Source organism: Lissotriton vulgaris, chromosome 1_1, assembly GCF_964263255.1.
Source record: "Lissotriton vulgaris chromosome 1_1, aLisVul1.2, whole genome shotgun sequence".
Taxonomy (NCBI): domain Eukaryota; kingdom Metazoa; phylum Chordata; class Amphibia; order Caudata; family Salamandridae; genus Lissotriton; species Lissotriton vulgaris.
The window spans coordinates 1,566,829,736-1,566,853,710 of NC_141685.1; the positions used below are offsets into that span (position 1 = coordinate 1,566,829,736).

The window sequence follows — 23,975 nt, forward strand, 5'->3', positions numbered from 1 at the left end:
AGGTACACACCACGAGGTACATAGCTTTACCCTTCGCCTAGTTAATCTTATATCCTGAAAAGACTGAAGACATCTCTATATGGTTCATCAGGGATAGACAAAATACCTGGTTTCAATCAGAGTATGCAGAAGCATAAAGCCTAATCCTGAAGATCCCAGTGGGTGTACCATCAACTTAATGAGGGTTGAATTACATACAGAGGCTGAGCGAGGCTCAATGGCCAAAAGAAAAGGGGAAAGAGGGAAGCCTTGACTATTACTCTTATGAATGGCGAATGTGAAAGAGAACAAGTCCCCAAGTCATCTTGATATGCTGTGTTAAAGCCATCCCACTTTCAAGATAAAATCCCGCTGGGGGTCTTTTACGTTTCAGTTACTTTTTACTACATGAAGAAAATAGGAGCTTTCCAACAGAGGCTTGAGCAAATAAACATGCTACAATAAGTTGATTTAAGCTAAACTGAAACCCTTTAGAATCACAGGGAAGCTATTAGCCGATTATAGAAATATTTATTACATCTGATGTATACTTCAGTTTTTTAAGCAAATTTATTTTCTATTATTTCAGTTATATTATACCCGATATGAAATCAACAGCTAGGCCGTCTCCATTAAAAGTGCCAGCCCATTAAATGACTGGAACATATTTTTCTAAGCTTTGCATTGGTGGCGAGATCCTATATGGATGTTCTTGTACAGAGATCCCAAGACATGCACCTTCCAGTCCTAACCATAGAATTTAAATATTAATGCGTTTGGAAAGATCTGAACCAAAAATTGTAAAACCCTAATCTCGTCATTTTTCCTCCTAAGAGCGCAACAGTAAAAGATTGCAAGTGGTTTTCACACACGTATTAGTGAAAAAGCAATAGCGATGAAGCAATTTAACAAGTAATGTTTATTGGCAGAGTGTTTAAACTTGAGACTTGAGAACGTTTGGGGTGTACATGTACATGCACAGTAATTTATTCCTTTTCGTTTTATTCAGCGTAGTTCAATGTGACTTCCGTCTAACAGATTGTTTTTCCTTAAAAATAATACATTATTCTTTTTGATTGGTTTATTTTGCTTATATTGTTGGCTGTTCCAAAATCATAATTAGGTCGGTCATTAGCCAAAAAAAACTGACTTTACTAAATCTGTAAATATAATATAGGTACTTGCAAGGGGAGTCAGACAACCCTCTCCATCCACTTGTCAGTTGTGGTGCCATTTACATGTTTTCTTCCGACCACTACAGCGCACAGAAAGTGGCAATGGGTCAGTCAACAGCAGCTGTAGGCTAATTTGACTTTGCATAACAGCATTCGGCTTTAAGGAGCACATCCACAAATTAAGTTTTTTCCTTAAGTGCCAGGGACTACTGTGTGCGCTTTTGACCAAAAAATTATTTTGCTTTTAACCAATGTGTTTGTATTTTGATGAGGGCCAGTCAGCTTCAAAAACCAGAACGTTTCATTAAAAAACATGGCAAAACAAAGGTTTGGACCAGATCTTTTGGCTTTGACAAAGTTTGTTTTGTTATTGTCCTAAAAGGTTAAAGACTGATATGATGTGTTCTTGGACTGTTGGAAGACTGATATATAAACAAGAATGTACATATAATTGCCAGCATTCCCCACCAACAAAGCATATCCTCAGAGGACTTGGTCTAATCCATTAAACTGAATATGGCTTAACATATAATCCTCCTACTTGCATAACCTAGTAAGAAGGACAATATGAATTTTCATTATCTGGAAAATCACTGTTGATAAGTAGTTCATAATCTGAAAAACAATTAGAACATCCAATTCTTGTTCAAATCAATACATCTTCCAGATTCAAGAGTGAACCAAGAATCGTACTCTGATCTTAATAGGTAGAACATATTTTCCTAGTTATTAAATAACGCAACAGAGAAAGGTTCAGCATGCCTGGTGCTCCAAATCACAGAATCAGGTATTTTCCCATGTAGAAACATGGTGATGTAAATATTAAAGTTATCTTTTACAAAGCATTTTTAATGTTGCGGTTATTAAAATTGAAACAAGGCTGAAAAAAAAGTGTGAACTTCAAAACCGTATTATACCAAGGGCATCACTGCCGCACTTGAATAATGGATATAAAAAAATATGTACAACAGTAAAATGAAGAAAAAAAAACACCCTGACAACATGAACAATCAAAGACAGACATCATACCTACAAATCTTAGCAGGACCTTGGCACTCTCCAAATACTTTGAGAAGTGCACAGAGAACCTCCTTTCTATGCAAAAGGATAGTCTAATAAAGAGAATCTGCTAGTAAGCCACTTACAATTAAAAGAATATGAACCACTTTATCACTATTACATCATATTTAGCATCATTTATGGAACATTGAACTGACTGCTTAGTTTAAAAAAAAAAAAATTATCATACTACACTACACATGCAGGCTGCTGGATGCCCTGCCTCTCCAGGGCTTATATCTTTTCCTTTCATCGTATAGCAACCAATACATCAATCTCCTTTGGCTCACACCCTTACTGAATCTGCATATATTCACTTTGCTAAGATATTTTAACTCTTCCTGTTTTAATCATTAAAATCACTTTTCCTCCTTCCTCCCTTACAGGCGGCTTGGTTTATCTAACTCCGGAGAACCCTTTACCAGTATGGAATTCGAATCACATGCCTTTTGCTCACGACTGATCCCCACATTTGGTATGTCTTATTTCCCCCTTCTCATTCTCTAATTTTCACTCGCACATAACCTTAAGATAAACACAGCAAGCACCTGACCTTTTCAACTACTATTTTCCCCTTCTGCACTTCGCTTATCATGTTTTGTATTTACATAAAAATGGACACCCCACCACCAATTCTAATTTCTCTTATGATGACCCACTTTTCTTTTAAACTATACACACCACGTTATTGTGAGACACAGTTTGGTGTAAATTTCACAGAATGAATTACACTTACACCTTGTTTACCCCTTTCGCTGGTAGGTTTCCCCCCTCCTCCCTGTGCGAAACCTTTTTTTTGGCTATTTGGGGTAGTTTGCGCTTAGGCCCCAGTAACTTTTTGTCCACATAAGGTATCCATGCCAAATGTGCGTCCTTTTCTTCCATCATGGGGATTTTAAAGGTTCCCAAGGTTTGTGAAATCCCCTGGAGGGGACTAAGAAATTAGCCGAAATATAGCAATTTTAAAAATGTTTACGTTATAAAAATGGGAGAAAAGTGCTGCAGAAGAAAGCGTCTGTGCCCCCCCCCCCCCCCGCAAATGGTATCAACAAAGGGTTTGTGGTGCTGAAATCACCATATTCCCAGCTTTCAGGGACAGGCAGACTTGTCAGAAAACCCAACATTTTCTACACAGGTTTGGCATTTTACTGGTACATAGCCTATTTTTTGCTACTTTTTGTGCTTTCAACCTCCTTTCAGTTAGTGGTAGAAATGGGTGTGAAACCAACAATGGATCCCGGAAAGCTATACATTTCTGAAACGTAGACAAAATTCTGAATTCAGCAAGGGTTCATTTGTGTAGATCCTTCAAGGTTTTTTTTAATAAAAACTAAAAGTTGAAAATAAGAAATATTGAAAATTAGTTGAAAAAAACAGCAATGTGTGCCAACCTTTTTACCTGTAACTTCTTCTGAGTATGACAGATTTTTTAAAGCAATATATCGTTACATCAGCTGGACCCTTCTGGTTGTGGGGATATATAGAACTTGTATGTTCACCAAGAACCCGAGGAACCCAGAGCTAATAACTGAGCTGCGTCTTGCAATGGTTTTTCATTGTGTACTGGGTATATAAAATTCATTTGGTAAAATATAAAGAGTGAAAAATCGGTACAGAGGACACCTATGTATTTCTGAAATGGGAACAAACAGTAGTTATTTGCACTTCTCCGAAATTGTGAATTATAGGACATTTTTCAAAGTGATTTTTTTTTTTACAAATTGTCTTACATTTGTAAGGCAGAAATGCATAGAAAGGCAATAGGTAATAACAGTTGCTCTACAATTTGGTGCTCCCCTAAGTCCCCCGATAAAAATGGTACCTCACTTGTGTGCGTAGGGCTAGTGCCTGGGACAGAAAACAGCCCGAAACGCAACATAGACTTATAATATTTCTATAGTGAAAACTGACAGTTTTCACAATGTGCCTAGCTGTTGATTTTGGACAATAGCTCAGCGGGACCTGGGAAAACCTAGCAAACCTGTATATTTTTTAAAACTAGACACCCAGGGGAATCTAGGATGGAGTGACTTGTGTGGCTCTCACTAAGGTCTGTTACCCAGAATCCCTTGCAAACTTTGTCCCATAAAAAAAACTTCTTTTCTTCACATATCTGTGATAGAAAGTTCTGGAATCTGCGTGGAACCACAACCTTCCACCCGCTCGCATTCCCCAAAGTCTCCCGATAAAAATGGTACCTCAGTTGTGTGGGTAGGTCTAGTTCCCATGGCAGGAAACGGGCCTAAACGCAACGTGGGCACACCACATTTTTACAGGGAAAAAGGACTCTTTTTTGCAAAAGTGCCTAGCTGTGAATTTTTTAACCCTAGATCTGCTGGCACCTAGGGAAACCTAGCAAACCCATACATTTCAGAAAAATCGACATCCAGGGGAATCCAGGATGGGGTGACTTTTGTGGCCCTCACCAGGTTCTGTTCTCCAGATTCCTTCGCAAACCTCAAACTATGTAAAATAAAAAAATTAAAATCCTCACATTTCTGTGATGGAAAGTTCTGGAATCTGCGTAGATCCACAAAATTCCACCCACCCCGCATTCCACAAGGGGGGTGGGGCACCTGGGCTTTTGGCCCAGTCTTGGCAGTCAGGTATCATTTTACTTGGGAGACCGAGGGGAACGCTGGGTGGTAGGACATTGTGTGCAGGCACAGTGATCAGACACAAACATTTGTGGAAAAAGTGTTTTTTTGTGCTTAATTTTGATTTGAGGTTTACAGGGGATTCTGGGTAGGAAAACGTTGGGAAAAACCATGAAGGCCATACCTCCCTGGACTCCCCAGGGTGTTAAGCTTTCAGAAATGTGTGGGTTTGGCAGGTTTCCCTAGATGGCCGCCGTGCCCGGGGGCAAAAACCCAGGTGCCCCCCCTTGCAAAACCAGGTTGTTTTGTAAAAGGTAATTTTGATGTTTCCACAATACGTTTTGGGCCCTTGCATGTCGCGGGTACTTTGCCCACCCACACAAGTGAGGAACCATTTTTATCAGGAGACCTGGGGAAACACTGGATGGTAAGAAATTTGTGTCAGCCCGGTGATCCCACAACTTTCCCACACAGGAATTTGATAAATATGGGATTTTTTTCAGATAAATTTGAGGTTTGCAGCGGTTTCTGGGTAGGAAAATGTTGGGAGATCCACCCAAGCCACACCTCCCTGGACTCCTGGGTGTCTGGTTTTCAGAAATGTCTGCGTTTGGTAGTTTCCTTAGATGGCCACTGAGCCAAGGACCAAAAACCCAGGTGACCCCCTTGAAACAGGTTGTTTTGTGATAGATAGGTGGGCACCTGTGTTTTTGGTCCCGGGTTTGCAGACATCAAGGGGAACCTAAAAAACCCAGACATTTCTGAAAACTAGACACCTGTGGGAGTCCAAGGAGGTGTGGCTTGCATTGATACCCCAACATTTTCCTTCCTTCCAAGAATTCGCTGCAAACCTCAAATTTAGCTAAGAGGTCACATTTTCCTCTAATATCTGTGTGGGAAAGTTGTGGATCACCACACGGCACAAATTCCCAACCCCTCAGCGTTCCCCTTAGTCTCCCGATAAAAATGATACCTTACTTGTGTGGGTGGGCCAAGTGCCTAGGACATAGAAGGGCCAAAAACGTGTAAAAATTGAGGGGGCCCAAAGTTGGTCCAACAGGGCAGTTTGTTTATACGTTTTTAGGCTGACGCTACTTTGGGCACCCACACAAGTGAGGCATAATTTTTCTCGGAAGACCAAGGGGAATGCTGGGTAGTAGGAAATGTGTGCCTGCGCATGATCCTACGGCTAACACACAAAAATGTGAGGAAAATGTGACTATTGTAGGTAAATTCGAGGTTTGCGGGGGATTCTGGGTAAGAAAACGCTGGGGGATCCATGCAAGCCACACCGCCAGCCAAGTGTCAGTACACGCATACCACTAAACACACACACACACACCACCAGCCAAGCGCCATCCACGCTCACCTCCAACCAAGCACCAACCACATACATTGCCAGCCAAATGCTATCAATGAACAGTCAGCCAAGCAAAATCCACGCCCACCACCAATCATGCGCCACCCACGCACTCCACCAGCCAAGCGCCATCACCGCACACTGCCAGCCAAGCAGGCCCGGACTGGGAACAGCGAGCCGCCCTGGCAGATTGGTGCTCGACCAATTACGGGGGCGGGGATTGGGAGGATGCTCCCACTTTTGTTACTGGGGCCCGATATTGCAGCACTGCTGCAAAACCTGATCCCTCAGTGACATAACCCCTCCCACGCCCAGAAAACCGGCCCACACCCCTCCGGCCCACTGGAGAAATGTTGGTTGCCAGTTACGGCCAGTCCGGGTCAGGAGCCAAGCACCATCCATGCACACAACCAGCCAAGCCCCAGTCCACATACACCGTCAGCCAAGCGCCAATCTATAAACACTGTCCTCAAGCACGAGTCTACCCACACCATTAGTCAAGTGCAGGTCTACACATACCGCCTATTGGCTCATTTCTCTTTCGGCTTCTGTGCAATCGTCATCGAACAGAAACCAAAGAGACAGCCTCGGGAGCTGGGGAAAGGCTGTTAGTGGGTAGCCATCCGACACACACCAGCCCTACGCACCAAAGGGGGTAATTAGTACTATTTGTTTTATACATGATGCAATAAAGGATTATTGTTTGTTTCCCCGTTTCTCTTCTCTGTTCATCACCCAATATTATTTATTATGATTAATCTCAATACCTTAGATTTTTTATGTCATTTTTTGGAGTTGCTATAAACCATTGTGTTGATACCTTCTTATAACTAATATATACAGCCTTGAAAAAGGCCCAGGCCTGTATTGCTACTCAAGGGGAGAAACGTGTTAGCTGGTTCATCAATCTTAAAAGGAGCCTTACATTTTTGATTAATGCATTGCAACATTATAAATGTACCACTGACTGCAGATGTACTATAATATGGTCTAATATCGCTATAACTGTCTACCTACAGATATCCTACTAGGTTTACTTTTGTGGGCCGCAGGATTATTGTCCATCTATAGGTTACGACAATTCGCTCTACAACTAGAGGCATGTGAAAGTAGCATAGTCCCTGGACTTTACCACTTTCCTTATACTCTGAGAATTGTATAGTCTAATAGTTGGTTTTAGCCGCCGTGCAGGAGCCCCGCAGCACAGGCATTGTGGCTGCCGAGGGGGGCTTGGTTGCTCACGCTTTGGGTCTGAGTCCTCCGCACCCCGGCGGCGCCTGGAGGAAGAGGCGTCCTGCTGCTACCGCAGAGAGCTTGGAGCCCCCCACCCCCCTTTTATAACATACAACAACAGAGCCACCGGACGGGACCCCGCATATAGAAGACAACACAGACCGGATTGTCAGTGCGACACCGCCCCTCCTGTGCAGTCTCACTCAACAACGCGGAAAATACGTGTTGTTTTAACCGGATGTCCCTCCCCAAAGGTTTAGCAAACGTGGTGATTTGGCCCCTACGTACAAATGAAAACAGGGACCATCACGCATCAAGGGGTTCTAATCAAGTGAGCCTGCTCCAGATACAGCCTCAGACATTTCCTTAGGATCGAGGTATTTGTAAATACGTGCTATTTTTGTTTTCTTTCTACTTTTATTTCTGCTCGTTTTTCACCATTCTACCTTTTCACCAGCAGACCAGTGTTTTTCTCACTTCCTAAAATGGCCGAGGGCTAACTTTTCCTCTTTGAAGGAAACTAACAGAGGACCACCTAGTATTTGCTTCTAAGAAGTCGGCCATCTTAGCCTGACTTACCCTCATTGCTCTAGCCTCTGGACACCCTAACCCCTAATCGACTTCCGTCACCCTCCCGCACTATTCTGACCTCCCAAACTTCCACCACATTATTTGCTTCTAAGAAGTCGGCCATCTTAGTCTGACTTATGCTCATTGCTCTAGCCTCTGGACACCTTAGCCCTTATTCGACTTACGTCCCCCTCCCTCACTATTTTGACCTACCAAACTTCCACCATATTTTGCCAACCTCCCTAAGCTTCTCCCTCCTCTCTGCCATGCCACCCGACGCCCTAGGCGCACATTTCATATTTCATGTCATCTTCGTTCCTACCCCATTATCCCCCTAGCCCATCAGTAACTATCCACATCCGTAGTATCTGACTGTTTTACTTCCGCCTATTTTCCCTTCTCCCCCTAACCCTATCTCTGGATCCCTCCTCCCCCTAACCCTCTCTCTGGATCCCTCCTGGTCCCAGCGTTCCAAAGTCTCTCTGACGCCCTATCATCCTCACCTACCCGCCCACACACATCATGGAACTCACAGGCACTCACACACACAACATCGTCTATCCCACTGGCCTCTCAAAAAAATCTGTCTAACGGTTCAAACACAACTTCATCACATCACACCCTGAAACTCTCTTCACTGATCCCTACTTCTCCCCACGCAACGGGCACACAACCATTGACTTCATCTTCCACACGAAACGGAGAGCACAATGGAGGAAAGTACTCCTAGTCACTTTTCCGATTTCTTCCACAAGAAAATCGGCACATGGTCTAGCTATTTATATTGCCCCTTCCCAATTCTTCCAAGCTGCAGCAACAATCACTATCTACAACAACGGTACTATCCTCATCCAAGCCACTGACCGTAGTTTGAATCTCCTAGATAACATCTTCCCCATCATTAAAGAACAAGTGGACAATCCTCAAACTGCCTCACTATCCACCCACTTCAACATTATTCGTGTTGCTACCGCCCTATCCCCTTTCGGGCCCCCCCCTCAACCCACCCTCCCGAACATCACAGGCTTCAGATTCATCCGCTTCCTCTACCCTGATGTCCACTCCCACTTATACATCTAGCAGCACCACACCGAAACATCTCACGCTTCCCGTACCCATCATGACCGAGACCACTTTCGCACCCCACATAGCAACAGAAACTACTCTAAGCTTGACCATAGCTCCTCAACCTTCCTCCTTCACAATCCCTTCCCTCATCCTCTCTCCCCCTACTCTAGCCACACCTCACAACACTACACCCAACATCGACTCCTTACAGCTCAACCTATCCCCCCCTAACATGACCTATCCTACATTCTTACCCCCATTAGCAACGGAACCCACTACGGGAACCACCATAGCTCCTCACCCCTCTAACATACCCCCCCCCACTACCCTCTGCTCCCTCACCTCTTCCCCTTCTGGCAATAACATACCTTTCAAGGACTCCACTCATGCTAACCAATCCCCCACAGCTCAGTCACCTGCACTCTACTGCTCACCCCTCCATTTCTCAGACATCAGTCCACCCTCTGAACAACCACTGCCTCCTACCGCACCTCAAACGCCTGCACACCAACATGCCAAACCCTCTACTCAGCCACCTACATCACCATCCCTACCACACACACACCTGCACCGTCTAACTCACATACCCTTGCACCAGCCCATACACCCAACCAGCCTACACCCCAAACACACACACTCATCTCATCACCTCCCACCCCCATCATAACCAGACACTAGATTAGATGAGATTATGTCCACACTTCATTTAATCAAATAGGATCCCCACGCTTTTAAAATGATGCTATGGCTCCCCAAATCCTACAGAACCAATATACCTAGCAAGTCCCCAACTCGCCTCCCTAGCACCCCCAAACGCAATGCTCACAGTTGGAAATCAGTACCCTCCCGTAACCCACCCTCCTGCCCAATGCATCCCAACAACCCTTTTTCGGAGACCGATCTTCGCTCTCTCCTGCTTTCCTACGAACCTGTCTTTGCAACCCCCGCTTCACTCACACACATGCCCACCCCTTCTATCCTCGCCAACCCTCACAGGCCCTCTACTCACAACAACAGAGTAATCATCGACAATAATCTCTGTAAAGTCCCACTCATCCAGGAACACACCACTTCCCTCGCAACACCCAGTCTTAAATGCACGCTCCTGAATTGCAGATCGGTTTCGAAACACGCCACTGACATAGCCGACCTCTACTGATCTTGAACTCATAATTCTCACTGAAACATGGCTTACAGAATCCTCCTCGCCTCTCATCAACATCCTAGTACCCCCGAACTATGACATCATCAGACTAGACAGGACTGGTAAGATTGGAGGAGGTATTGTTTGCATACACTGGAGCAACATCGCCGTAAACAGGGCTATATCCTCGGTACTCCCTTCTTGTGAATACATAAGCCTCAACATCAACTGTAATGGCAAACCTGTCTGCTCGCTACACATCATTTATCACTCACATGGTGACAACCTCCTCTTCACAGAACACATCATGGACATGATCACAACACACACCAGTCGACAAAACGCACAAATGTTCCTGGGTGACTTTAACTTACACCGGAATGATAGCAACGATACAGTGGTCAACAGCCTCAAAAACTTCAACACCTTAGACCTCAACCAAATTTGCAACAGAACACAATAAAGGCGCAATTTTGGACTTAATAATCTCTAAGAGTGATTCCACTCATTTGGAGTCGATCCTCCCCTATGATTGGTCAGAACATCACATTATCACCTTCTTCATCAAGGAAACAGTCAAACTTAACTCGGCCAAAGCCACAAAACCTAAAGTATGGAAAAGAGACTGGAAAAACTCAATCCAAACACGTTACCTACCTCAAGCTAGAATCTACTTCTACCCCCTGCTGGATCTTCCAACGTAATTGATCTCACCAACCACTACCACAACTCTATGACTTCGATAATTAACAAGTTTGCTCCCCTGCAACTAAAGAGAGTTTCCACGAAAGACTCTAAACTCTGGTTCAACGATCTTCTTAACGAGGACAGACGTTCTTTCAGAACTGCTGAACGTAACTGGAGATCGGTCTCATCCGCCAAGCTCCTTATGACTCTAAAAAGAAAGAGAAATGCTTACTATCGAAAGGTCAAGCGCACTAAAGCAGACTTTTTCAGCCAACAACTTGACCAGGCAAGAAATTGACCAAAAAAGCTTTTTGAATTAATCAAAACTCAATCTAAGGACCAACCTCAACGTCCACAAGAACTAACTCACCCACAACCCACATGTGAGGACTTTTCTAACTTCTTTAACCTAAAGACTGAGAACATCAAGAAAGATCTCCTCAATTACCTAATCTCGCACTCTTGCCCGCTCACCAAAACCTCCCCTCTAGCCCCAATTGCAACAAAACAAATCCCGTCAAAGTTTGCCCTAAAAAACTACGCGGCATGCTCATACTTTTACACCTACTCTGAAGACGCTATAGGCAAATTTCTCAATGCCCTGTAGCCTTCCAATCACCTCACAGACCCTCTACCCGCAAATGCGGTTAAAGATCTTACCCCTTTGCTACTACCTCTCTGGACCAAAATCATCAACAGTTCAATTCTACAAGGTTGCATCCCTGACTCCCTAAAGGTGAGGCAGGTGTCTCCCCATCCTTAAGAAACCCACAGCTGACCCCCACAGACCTAAACAACTACAGCCGAATCTCCAATATTCCAACCTTGGCCAAACGTCTGGAAAAATGTGTTCAACACCAACTGACCAAAACATATTGATCACTTCAACCCTCTAAACAAACACAAATCCGGCTTCTGTGCAAACCACAGCACAGAATCAGCCATGACACACATCATTGATGATGAACTACAAATACTTGATCAAAACAATGCTTGCCTTCTTAACCTACTAGACCTCTCCTCAGCATTCGATACGGTCAAACACGAGCACTTCGATAGATCTGTTGAAACACAGAATGGGTCTATCAGGATCAGTGCTCAAGTGGTTTACCTCTTCTCTGCAAAACCGGACTCAAAAATTCAAGGTCAACACCACCCTGTCCAAACCCTTTCCAGTTACGCTAGGAGTCCCACAAGGTTCCTCGCTATCCCCTACACTCTTTAACTTATTCATGGAGCCACTCACCGATCTGCTATTAACATCCAACATGCAATTTCACATGTATGCCGACGATACCCAACTGTACCTCAAGATCAACACCCTGGACGACATTTGTTTGCTTAACACTACTCTTAAGACCACCCAAACATGGCTGGCAGAGAATCACCTCAAATTGAATGCTTTAACAACTGAATTCCTCCTTATTGCCCCACCCGCCAAAGTCCCCATAATGCACAACTGGATCAAACACCTTACAGCACTCAACGTTCAACCAACCATTGTGGATTCAGCTAAATCATTGGGAACAACTCTGGACTGCACCCTTAATATTCAGAAACACATTAGTAACGCAACGAAGGGAGCAAACTTTCAGATTAATACACTAAGGAAGCTGAAGCCGTTCCTACCTCCCAATGACTTCAATATGGCGGTTCAGGCTCTAGTTCTACCACGGCTGGACTAAGATAGTGTCTCGCTATGCGGTCTCCCCAAAGCCACTACAGCTCCCCCCAGAGCCTCTACCAACGCGGCAGCGAGACTCATCACTGGCTCGAAAAGAAGGTCCCACATCTCCCCTGACCTAAAATCTCTAAACTGGCTGCCATTTCAAGCCAGAATCCACCTGAAAATAGCTTGCATGACGCATAAGGCCTTACATCCTAATGCACCCAGCTATCTCACACAAAAACAATATTCGGTGGGACAAGATCAACAAGAAGTGCGGAAAACCTCCTTTTGAAACCACAAAAATTCAACAAGAAAAAAACCTATAATCAATCCTTCTCAGGAATGGCACCCAGAATATGGAATGCCCTTCCACCGGAAATAAGACTAAACCCCTCCTCCTCATCTTCAAACTGGAAGTAAAAGTCATCCTAATGGCAAAATTCACGTAAACACAGCCTCATGTGTCTGTGAGAACCTCCATTCCCTTCATCAAACTTATCGTTTCGTTTAGATAACTTTATTTCGGTCAATAGACCATAAAAGTGTACATAAAATCAGAACATATCACTGGAGGATAAAATAATAAATTACATATACAGTAAAAACTTGAAGATAAAATTAGATTAAACCAAATAGTTATCAAACGGTACAGTAGAATACGTATATACAAGGTTATAGGAAACTTCTCCGTCTACGCCACATACTCAACAAGAATCGTGATACAGCAAAGACAATAGGGGGGTGTGTATCATAACGAAGAACCCTGCAAGCATGAGCACACTGGGTGAAACCTAAGTTCCTGCAAAGTGGAATCAGCCAGCGTTTCCTTATTGACCGGTAGGCAGGGCAAAAAAACAGAACATGGAAAATATCTTCTTGTTTATAGTTACAAGCTGGGCAAACAATGTTCTCAATATTGGCCCATTTACCAGTGAATACCCTAAGTGGGAGGCTGCCAATCCTAAGCTGTATGTAGAGTTTCCTTGCAAGAGCAGGATAAATGAAGTCCAAAAAATTCTCCATGTTCGGTTCAACTTTCACTTGAAGGAACTCCACCGTCAATCTACCCAGAGTTGAGCACCTCTGGAGAGATAATAGGTTATAATTTCGGACATAGCTAAACAGCTCAGCTTTCGTTGTCCTTAGGCAGCTATCTGCAGGATTCTCCCACAACTCTGGTAAACCAATTTGTCCACAGAGTGCCCTCACATGCACAAGCCATGGAATATTCCTATTTTTTTTTAAAACAGCCCATACCTCAGTGAACTCCTCGTTATAGGATATTAGTTCAGGCACGGAACAAAGCCTCTTCCAATACATCAATGGCCGAGCAGCTGCTACCTCCTCTATGGGTTCTAACCCAAAGTCCATACGCAGCGGAGTTAATGGTGTACTAGCTGGTAATCCCAGTAGGTTCCTCATAAAACCATGTTCAACCCTCGCAAGATGAATTAATCGTTTATGGCCCAAAGTTCTGCACCATACGTAGAGGCCGTTCTGGCCTGAAGTTTGTACATTTCTACGACCGGTGCAGCAGGCTTGAAGACCGAAGATTTATGAACTTTGCTGATTCCCACAGCCAACTGAGAAATGTGGCTCACTGGTTAGAGCGGCAGACCCTGAAGCAGAGATCAGGCCCGGGACCAGGGTTCAATTCCCGACGCCGCAGGGTCTTGGGCTCAATGTTCGCGGACTCGATAATTCTCGCCTCGGCGCCTACTCTAATCATGGGTCCCACGCTGCAACTCTGGGCAATAGCTTGCTTAATCTCCACAACGGCCCCAACAACACTGGGATGCCTGGCTTCACCTTGGGGGTGCCCAGGAGGGGCATCTCACAGGGAGAGCCAGGAAGGGTTCCACAGCGTTATACAGCGCCGGGACGCCCCGTTGCGGGGGCAGCTGTGCGCTTTTCAAGTATACTACACACACACACACCTGGGAAAGCCTGAGGGACATCTTTGCTGTCTGAGGCCCCCAGTCAAAATTTTCCGTTAAGGTAATGCCCAAGTAATCGAAGGTCTTGACTCTTTCTAGGCGTATACCGTTTAACAGAGGGTTCGGGCGAGTTTTCCTTGGGGGGTTAAAATCATAAACTTGGTCTTATCCAAGTTAATCTCCAACCCATGCAGTTTACAAATAACTGCAAAACCATCCATGGTACGCTGGATCCCCGTTGATGTTTTAGATAACAGGAGAATGTCATCTGCAAACATCAAAGCGGGGACGCGCCCGGTCTCCAGCCCAGGGGCATCATTGTCTTTTACACGCAGCAGATGGTCAATAAGCCTGTTCAGATAAAGACAGAATGAAGTTGGGGGCAGGACACACCCCTGGCGTACCCCTTTTTTCACAGGGAAGCAATCCGACAATTCCCCATGTCGTCCACACCTAACTTGAGCATAATTGTTCGTATGGAGTCTAATCAGGATATACAACAGTTGGGCAGGAAGACCCATACCCTGCAATACAGCCATAATTTTTTTCTCTGGACTAGATCAAATGCGGCCCGCAGGTCCACGAATATGAGGTAGAGGCTGCCACCCTCCACACATACCGTTTTCCAGAATAGTTCCTGCAGCCTAAAAATTTGATCTATTGCGGAAATGACTCTCCGGAACCCGGCTTGGAATATAGACAGGGTCCCATTTTCCTCTATCCACCCTGGATTCTGTCTAAAATAATCCTGCCCATCAGCTTTTGTGTGGTGTCTATCAGGCTAATGGGCCTATAACTGGACAGCCTTTTTTATGAATTGGTACAATTTCTGCTCCTAGCCAGGTATCTGACGGGAGACTCCCCTTGATTATAGTATTAAATAGGACAACCAAATATGGTGCCCAGATTTTAGGTTGTGCTCGAAATAGGTCACCGGGAAGCTTGTCCAAGCCACGGGCCTTGTTGGGTAGAAGTTTGGTTATTGCTGTCTCAACCTCCACAAGTGAGATATCTTCAGCCCCACCCATACGGTGCTCACCAAGGGAAACTACTATAACCTCGCCCTGTTCGATACTCAGGTGCCCCACCGATGGGTACTCGTGTAGGGGTCCTAGAGTAGAGAGCTGGCGAGCCTCTTCTACCACCCCCGTCACAGGAACCAACAGCGCCTCCAAACTATGCTCGTAGGAGGGTCCAGGGGTGGCAAGCGATAGTGACTCTTCGTCGGTGTTGGTACATAAAGCCCCAAAATGAGCTTCCCATGCTGCCAGTGCTATATTCGCTAGGGTTGGTGGTCTTCCCCCAGAATTGACACTAGACCTAAATGATTTAGAATCTTTGGTCAAGACAGCTAATCTTAATTCTTCCCACCTATTATCCTCCCAGTTCTTCTTCTCACTGTTAACAACCTGCTTGTACCTATGCCGGCACTGCTTGATACTAGCCCTGTCCTCATTTTTTATAGCGGCTAAGAGGTCCTTTTTCGCTTTCCGACAGGATGCGTCATATCAAGAGTGGTTTTGGTGTGTGGTAACCTTCACACTTCCACAAGGGAAGAAAACATCCGATAGATTTACAATCAGTTGTTTATGGATTTCTACAGCCCTGGTCCGGGCCTCTGGATCAGAGTCCCTTTCTCCTACCTCGCCCATATCTAGCAGCTGTGGTAGTGCGAACTGATATATCCCTGCAAGTTTAGACGGCGAATCCTGAATTTTCTACCACCTAATTCGTCGCCGATTATTAGAAAGGAGAAAGGGTGGTTGTGCAGAGTTGGGCTCAAAGGCTGGGCTGGACAGACCAAAACTCCCAGATTTCAGAGTCAGCACAAGAGCGTTATGATCGCTATCGCTCCGTTGGTGAAACCTGAAATCAAAAACTCTATTCCAATGTCTGGCTTCAACTAGTACATAATCAATGTTGGAATTTTGCCCTAATCTGTTAAACATAGATGAGCCCGGTCTATCTGGATCCACCCTCCCATAACACGCTGTAAGGGATAGTGATTTAATTTGGAGGACCAGTGGTGTCCATGCTTTGACAGGGGCTATCCGCGGTTCAGGGATGTGCCAGTATTGGTCCTCATCCACCAAGTCAGCCATATCTGAGCCAGCAAGAGTGGCTGTACTGGCAGTTGAAGTCGCCTCCGACTAATAGGGCTATTTCTGGGTCAAGGGAAGAGATAAACAGCCCTTATATATCGATAGTGCCAGATTCCTGGCCGCCCTGCGAAGGCCTTGAGTAAACATTAAGAAGGGCAACCTGGGTAGAGTCAGGCAGTGTCAGGAGAACACATTGGACGTCGAGTGAGTTGGTTGGGCCATGGGCTGCCTTCGCACCCAAGTGCGTGCCAACCCATATCGCCAAGCCACCCGAGGGTCTCCCCCTACCCCTGGAAGTTGCCTAGATGTTAAAGGTGGCGAAACCATCCCATACGGCCTCTTCCAGGGCCCATGTCTCCTGCATGAGACAAATGTCATGCTTTTCAATAAATTGGCCCCACTCAGGAGTAGATAATTTATTTCTCAGTCCGGCCAGCTTCCAGGAAAGGACTTTAATCTTACGATCCTTAGCCCCAGAACTAATTGGAGCTAGAACTTCTGTAGGGCCATAACCATCAAGTGCTGCACCACTAGGACACAGCATCCTCCCGATTGTGGCTCGGCGGCAGACCCCGAAGCACCCTTCTGCGCCACAAGGGAGAGTGCGTCAGAATCTACAACTTGGCAGCCCCTCTTCCTACTCTGACCCACAATTGGCACTTTCGGCCCCTTGCCTTCCACAGCCTCTTGTTGAACAATACTAGGGTCTCTAGTAGAATTACCATCAACAGTATACAGCATACTAGCTAATTGCGAACCTAGTTCTCCAACTCCTGGGGGTGGGCATGATTTAACCTCTGGTTGTCAATCCACTAGATCTAGGGTACTAAACGTATTATTCTAGGGAAAAGAAGAGAGCAAGGGGGTAGTTATTTTTGGGCCCTCCCAGGTATTCACCCCTACTTGATTTCTATATGGTGGTGGGTTCAGGAACCCCCTTAACTGCCCCTCTCTAAATTGCTTCGGATCCAGGTGGGGAGCAGGGTAAAAATAGGACAGGTGTAGGGGTAAGATTTGCGTTTTGCACCCCACTGAGACCCCCTTGCATATGTAATCCACTACAGAGGTGTTCTTGAAGTTGATAATTACACAGTTACCAGCAATGGGTTTTGGCCTATCCCCAACCCAATCAAACCGTCTCGCAAAAAGTATTTCCCCAGTGACCTGTGGTGTAAGAGGCCTATTGCAATCAAGCCACTTTATACATTTGTTCTTAAGCTCAGTGTATGCCTCATTTTTCCCAATATCTAATGCTGGTACCCCTACAAGCACCACCACAAATGGTAGTGAGGCTGGGGGGAGATCGACACGGGGTAATGATTGCGCGTGCTTCTCCTCGACAATATTTCTATGGACTTTGAGTTGCTCATCCAAGTGCCCCGTTTTCCTCCCCGAAGCCCCACTGCTGGAATGTACATTGTTGTTATCTTTGGTCCTTTCCCTTGGTGGTAAGGGGACGCAATTAGTGGGCGGACTGGAGTTTACCACCAGCGGCAGGACATCAGGTATAAAATTACTATTTAACTGGTTACTAACAGTTGCTTCTCCATTCCCCCATCTAGGTGGACAGCCCCAACTGAAACTTTTAAGTCTGCCTGTGACTGGCATGGGCCAGACCGTGATTCTAAGTGCAATAGTCTCTTTTCAATCTCACAAGTCTATATTATATATGGGGAGACAGGTCCTTGTGAAGATCAGCTCCAATTCCCCCCAGAATGCAGTTCCCAAATCTGCCGGATCAACGTCTCTAAAGTTCATCGAGGCGGTGGCCGTTAGAGTAGACTGTGGGGTTGTTGCTGAGATAAGTGGGGCTCTTCAACTCGATTCTTCACTTTTGTCATTCCCTTTTTTAAGTTTCGCTTTTCTACTTGTTAAAGGGGCTCCTCCGCGCTTCCTTTTCACAGCCAAGTCTGTTACCATATTTGCGCGCTCTGCTTTGGAGCACTGTAGAGATCTCATTTGTGGTCTCATATTTAGGGGACCTAAATCTTCAGCGTAGGGATCAGGTGCACTTGTACTAGCTGGTGCATTGATTCTACTATCCTGTGAAAGTTCCAGAACTTGGCTGCCCTGGGAATGTGAGGTTCCCACCTCGGTGTCGCCAGCACTAACCACATGTTGTTGATTTGGGGAGATTGAGTGCAGTACTGGTCCCAATGACAGTCTTTTCTCCGTCAATTCAATTTCACGCGAAAGTACAGATGAAGCCCTAGTAATAAAGCGGTCTAAGGTTCCCACGATAGAACCGCCCATATTAGACTCCCCCCCCACCCCTTCCCATCATTATTGGTAGTCATAACAGAAGGTAAGTAGCGACTAGAAGGCGGTCTTAAAAGTCTCAGGAGCCGCCACAAAAGTTATCGATCCGCTGGAATACAGTACAGTATAGTATAGGTTTTAGATGCACTGACCTTAGTTCCACGGATGTTAGAGGGATGGCCCGGCCCGTCCCGTCCTCTGCCGGACTCGAACGGGCTAGAACGGGCTAAAACGGGCCCGCCCCGGCTTCGCCCGGGTCGTCCCGCGAGGCGGGATTATGCGACTGATTAAGTACTAGGCAGGGCTTGCCAAAAGGGCATCTCTTTGCCCCGCTGGCTTGTGGGGAGCAAAGTTCTCCTCTTTCCGTAGCCCCCTCTGCTGCTGCTGGTAAGTTTCCTGGAATTGCGAGCGTTTCCCGCGTAGCGGGAAACGAGAGAGATATTTAACATCCACCTAGGCAGGGCGTGTCAAAAGGGCGTCTCTTTGCCCCGCTGGCTTGTGGGGAGCGTGGTTCTCCTCTTTCCGTGGCCCCCTCTGCTGCTGCCGGTAAGTTTGCTGGAAACGAGAGAGGTATTTAACCTCCACCTGGGCAGGGCGTGTCAAAAGGGTGTCTCTTTGCCCCGCTGGCTTGTGGGGCGCGTGGTTCTCCTCTTTCCGTGGCCCCCTCTGCTGCTGCTGTGAAGTTTGCTGAAGTGCGAGCTATCAACCTAATCAATATATCTGCCATTACCATGATTCGTCTGTTTGCCCTTGCTCTGCACCTTACTGCTTTGCTTTTTGTATGCTCAGTGTTGTTCTATTTATTTGGCGTTCTTATCTTTACTGTACTACCATGACTCATCAGTCCGCTCCTGTCCTGTATCATGTTGATTTGTCTTTATTGTATGTTCTGCTTTCTGATGCTATATATTATGGTCCTGCTTATCTTTAATGTAATATGATATAACTAAACACATTGACTGTAAAGCGCTCTGATACCCGCAAGGGTCTTGTCTGTGCTCTATCAAACTTTCAAAATAAAATAAATAAATAAAAATAAATAAATCAAGTGTAAGAATATCTACACAATGGCAGGAATCAGGTTTTTGGTGTGCATAAGTGAAAATCTGACAACTACATAACAATTCAAATTCCTCTACACTGCCCTCTATTTAAAGGGAAATTAATTACACTGACCGAGCATACCATTGGAGTCCGATGTCTGACTTTCGTCTGGATGGCACCATCGTTTTCAAACTGTACTAAATCATTAAGTGGATCCCATGGTCTGGTACTGAGATAAACAAAGAAAAAAGAGCATTAATATCCCATATAGTAGATGCAAAATGCATAGTAGCAAGAGGTTACACGAGAGGGGTGAGCATCGGCTTACGTACCAAGCAGGATCTCAAACTACACTTTTCAGTGTGAAAAGTGGCTTAGTTGTCATCAATCCTACACAATAGCTTATGGGCCTTGTCCTCACAGAAAAAAGGAACTGCAAAACTCATGTCTAAAAAACCCAAGTTCCATTTCTCAGTAGTAAGTTCTGTGTGATATAGTCACATCCGTCTGAAAAAACACCGCAGATACCTTAAATGTGAGGTGTGGAAGAAACTACACACAATGCACTGGGTTTAACTGATATTGTCCATGAATTATTCTGTGGAAGTCAAAACAACACAATGGTCCAGCACACTAAATTCAGATTTGCAAATAAATTGAAAATAGTTTTACAAAAGTGATCCTTGGTATAGCTTAAACATTCATTTCACATGGTCAGATCTGGTAATTAAACAGAAGGGCAATTCAGCAGAGTTTGTCTTTAAATTCTTTATTGAAGACTTTTTTCTGACAAGGTAAAAACTGTAGCCAATGCGTTTCGTCCTTGCGGACTTCTTCAGGGCTGACACATGATAAAAGTGTGTTGTCGTTTGGAATGGTCTCTCGGACACAAGGATGGAAGAGTCCCAGTGATGCCATTAGAGGATGCTGAGTGGCTGCAGCTTGTACTCCTAAATAAAAGAGTTCACGGTCTCTTATTAACCTTGGATCCTTTGCCTCAGTTTCTACAATTTTTAGTCTTAACTCGTGGTGTTGGGCATTTAGCCTAATCTTAATTTCGTCCCAATATTTTTTCTCTAATCAATCAATCATAGCATTTGTAAAGCGCACTACTTACCCGTGAGGGTCTCAAGGCGCTGGGGGTGGGGACTGCTGCTACTGCTCGAAAAGCCAGGTCTTGAGGAGCCTTCTGAAGGTCAGCAGTTCTTGGGTCTGCCATAGGTGGATGGGGAGGGTGTTCCAGGTTTTGGCGGCGAGGTGGGAGAACGATCTGCCGCCGGCGGTCGCTCTTCGGATGCGGGGGACTGTGGCGAGGTTGGCGGAGCAGAGCTGGCGGTGTATAAGCCTAGTCGTCTGTTGAGGTACGCTGGTCCGGAGTTGTGGAGTGTCTTGTGTGCGTGGGCGAGGAGCTTGAAGGTTATCCAGGGAGCCAGTGAGGGTCTCTCAGGTGGGGTGTGATGTGGATGCGGCGAGGGATGTCTAGGATCAGGCATGCAGAGGCGTTCTGGATGCGTTTAAGTTGTTTCCGGAGTTTGGCCGAGGCTCCTGTGTAGCGGGTGTTTCCGTAGTTCAACCTGCTGCTGACGAGGGCCTGGGTGACCGTTCGTTCTTCTCGTTTCGGTGGGGATCCTCTTGTAGATATTGCGGAGCATGCAGAGGGTGTTGAAGCAGGAGGAAGAGACTGCGTTGACCTGCTTAGTCATGGAGAGGGTGGAGTCAAGGATGACCCATAGGTTGCGTGCGTGGTCGGTGGGTGATGGAGCTGTTCCTAGTGCGGTCGGCCACCAGGAGTCGTCCCAGGACGAGGGGGTGGATCCGAGGATGAGGACCTCCATCTTGACCGAGTTCAGCTTCAGTTGGCTGTTCCTCATCTATTCAGCGACGGCCTTCATTCCTTTGTGGAGGTTGGTTTTGGCGGTGTGGGGGTCCTTGGTGAGGGAGAGGATCAGCTGGGTGTCATCGGCGTAAGAGATGATGTTGAGGTCGTGCAGTCAGGCGACATAGGCGAATGGTGCCATGTAGATGTTGAACGGCGTTGGGCTGAGGGATGACCCCTGGGGTACGCCGCAGATGATCTCTGTGGCTTCTGAGCAGAAGGGGGGGAGGTGGACGCTTTGTGTTCTGCCGGAGAGGAAGAAGGTGGTCCAGTTATGAGCCTTCTCTTGGATCCCGGCGTCGTGGAGGCATGTGCGTAGTGTGGGGTGGCAGACCGTGTCGAAGGCGGCTTACAGGTCCAGGAGGATGAGGGCCGCGGTTTCTCCGTTGTCTAGCATGGTCCTGATGTCATCAGTGGCATCGAGGAATGCAGTTTTGGTGCTGTGGTTGCTGCGGAACCCGGACTGGGACAGGTCCAGGATGTTGTTCTCTTTGAAGTAGCGGGTCAGGTGTTTGTTGGCGGTCTTCTCAATGACCTTCGCCGGGAATGGGAGTAGGGAGATGGGCCGGAAGTTCTTGAGGTCCGCCTTGGGTTTCTTGAGCAAGGCGTTGATCTCGGCATGCTTTCAGCTCTCCGGGAAGGTTGCCGTCTCGAAGGAACTGTTGATGGCTTTCCGGAAATGGGGTGCGATGGCAGTGCTGGCTTTGTTGAAGATGTGGTGTGGGCATGGGTCTGACAGAGATCCGGAGTGGATGCTGTTCATGATTTTAATAGTTTCGTTGTCGTTTATGTTGGTCCAGGAGAACAGGCGGTTGGTGCGGATGGTGCTCGTGGGGGCGTAGGTCTCAGTGGTTGTCGGGGCGGCCGTGGCATTGAAGCTGTGGTGGATGTCTGATCTTCTGATGGAAGAAAGTGGCCAGTGAGTCGTACAGGTCTTGTGAAGGTGGGGTTGGAGAGTTCCTTCACAATGTTGAAGAGCTCTTTGCTGTTGTGTGCGTTGTTGTCTAGGCGGACTTTGAAGGAGGCCCTTTTGGCGGATCTGATGAGGTGATGGTGTCTGCGGGTGGCGTTCTTGTGTGCTGCGTGGTTGTCCGGTCTTCGTTCACGGTGCCAGTTCTTCTCTAGCTTTCGGCAGGTTCGCTTGGAGGCCTGGAGGTCTTCTGTAAACAGTTGGCTTTCTTGCTGGTGTGGCTGTTGGAGGGTTTCTTGAACGGGGTGAGGGTGTTGGCGCAGTCGTCGATCCACTGTCTAAGGTTGCGGGCGGTGGGGTCGGCGGGTGGGCTCCAGGCGAGGGTGGTGGTTAGCTGGTCTTCTGTGACTTTGCTCCAGTAGCAGCAAGGGATCTGTTGGGTGCGGTGGTGCGTGGTGGGTTTCTGGAAGGTGAAGTGGATGCAGCGATGGTCGGTCCAGTGGAGTTCAGTGGTGTGGTTAAAGAAGACTTGGGGGCTAGCGGAGAAGATGGGGTGAAGTGTGTGGCTGGCAGAGTGGGTAGTGTTGTGACGAGTTGTCTGAGTCAAAGGTTGGCAAGATTGTCGATCAGGGTGGTCGAGTTGGTGGTGGTGGTGTTCTCGAGGTGGAAGTTCAGGTCCCCGTGGAGGATGTAGTCCGTGGAGGTGAGGGCGTGTGTGCTGACTCAGTCGGCGATGGAGTCGCTTAACTGTGGTCAGGGTCCGGGGGGTCTGTAGACGAGGGTTCCTCTGAGGGTGGTGCTGGGGTCCGTGTGGATCTGGAAGTGCAGGTGTTCGGGGGTGCTGAGGGAGTCGCTGGTGTTGGGCGAGACTCAGTGTTCCTGTGGACGATGGCAATTCCTCCTCCTACTCCGTTGGTGCGGTCCCTGCGGGTGATCTTGTAGCCTTTTGGGATGGCTATGGCGATGTCGGGCACCGAGGAGGGGTTCAGCCAGGTCTCCGTCAGGAAGGCGATGTCAGGGGAGGTTGAGTCGAGTAGGTCTCAGAGTTCAACGGCGTGTTTGCTGGCAGAGCGGGTGTCGAGGAGACTGCATCTGAGGTAGTTGCGTTCTTTCCTGGTCGGTGGGTTGGCGGGCCAGATGATGGTGAAGCCGCAGTTCCGGCAGGATAAGGGACCCTGGGTGCGCCTCGGGCAGGCCAGGCAGCAGGTGCGTGATCGTCCGGCGTTGAGTGCGAGGAGGGTGCTGGAATCGTAGCAGAGACAGGCATCGTGGCATTCGTGGGGGCCATGGGTTCTGGCGCTGGGCG

The 23,975-nt window shown here is 46.7% G+C and overlaps 1 protein-coding gene across 4 annotated transcripts in view; it reads right to left on the minus strand.

Annotated features, from left to right (window-relative positions):
- Positions 1–23,975, minus strand: part of OSBPL8 (oxysterol binding protein like 8) — a 1,216,063-nt gene that overhangs the window by 21,716 nt on the left and 1,170,372 nt on the right. For 2 of the 4 annotated variants that reach the window (XM_086918072.1, XM_086918074.1), the window contains one exon: positions 20,025–20,112. In XM_086918072.1, the coding sequence (XP_086774198.1) occupies positions 20,025–20,112 (88 nt within the window). Of the gene's footprint in view, positions 1–20,015; positions 20,113–23,975 lie in introns of all 4 variants that reach the window. The other 2 variants (XM_086918073.1, XM_086918071.1) reach the window with 1 other exon arrangement.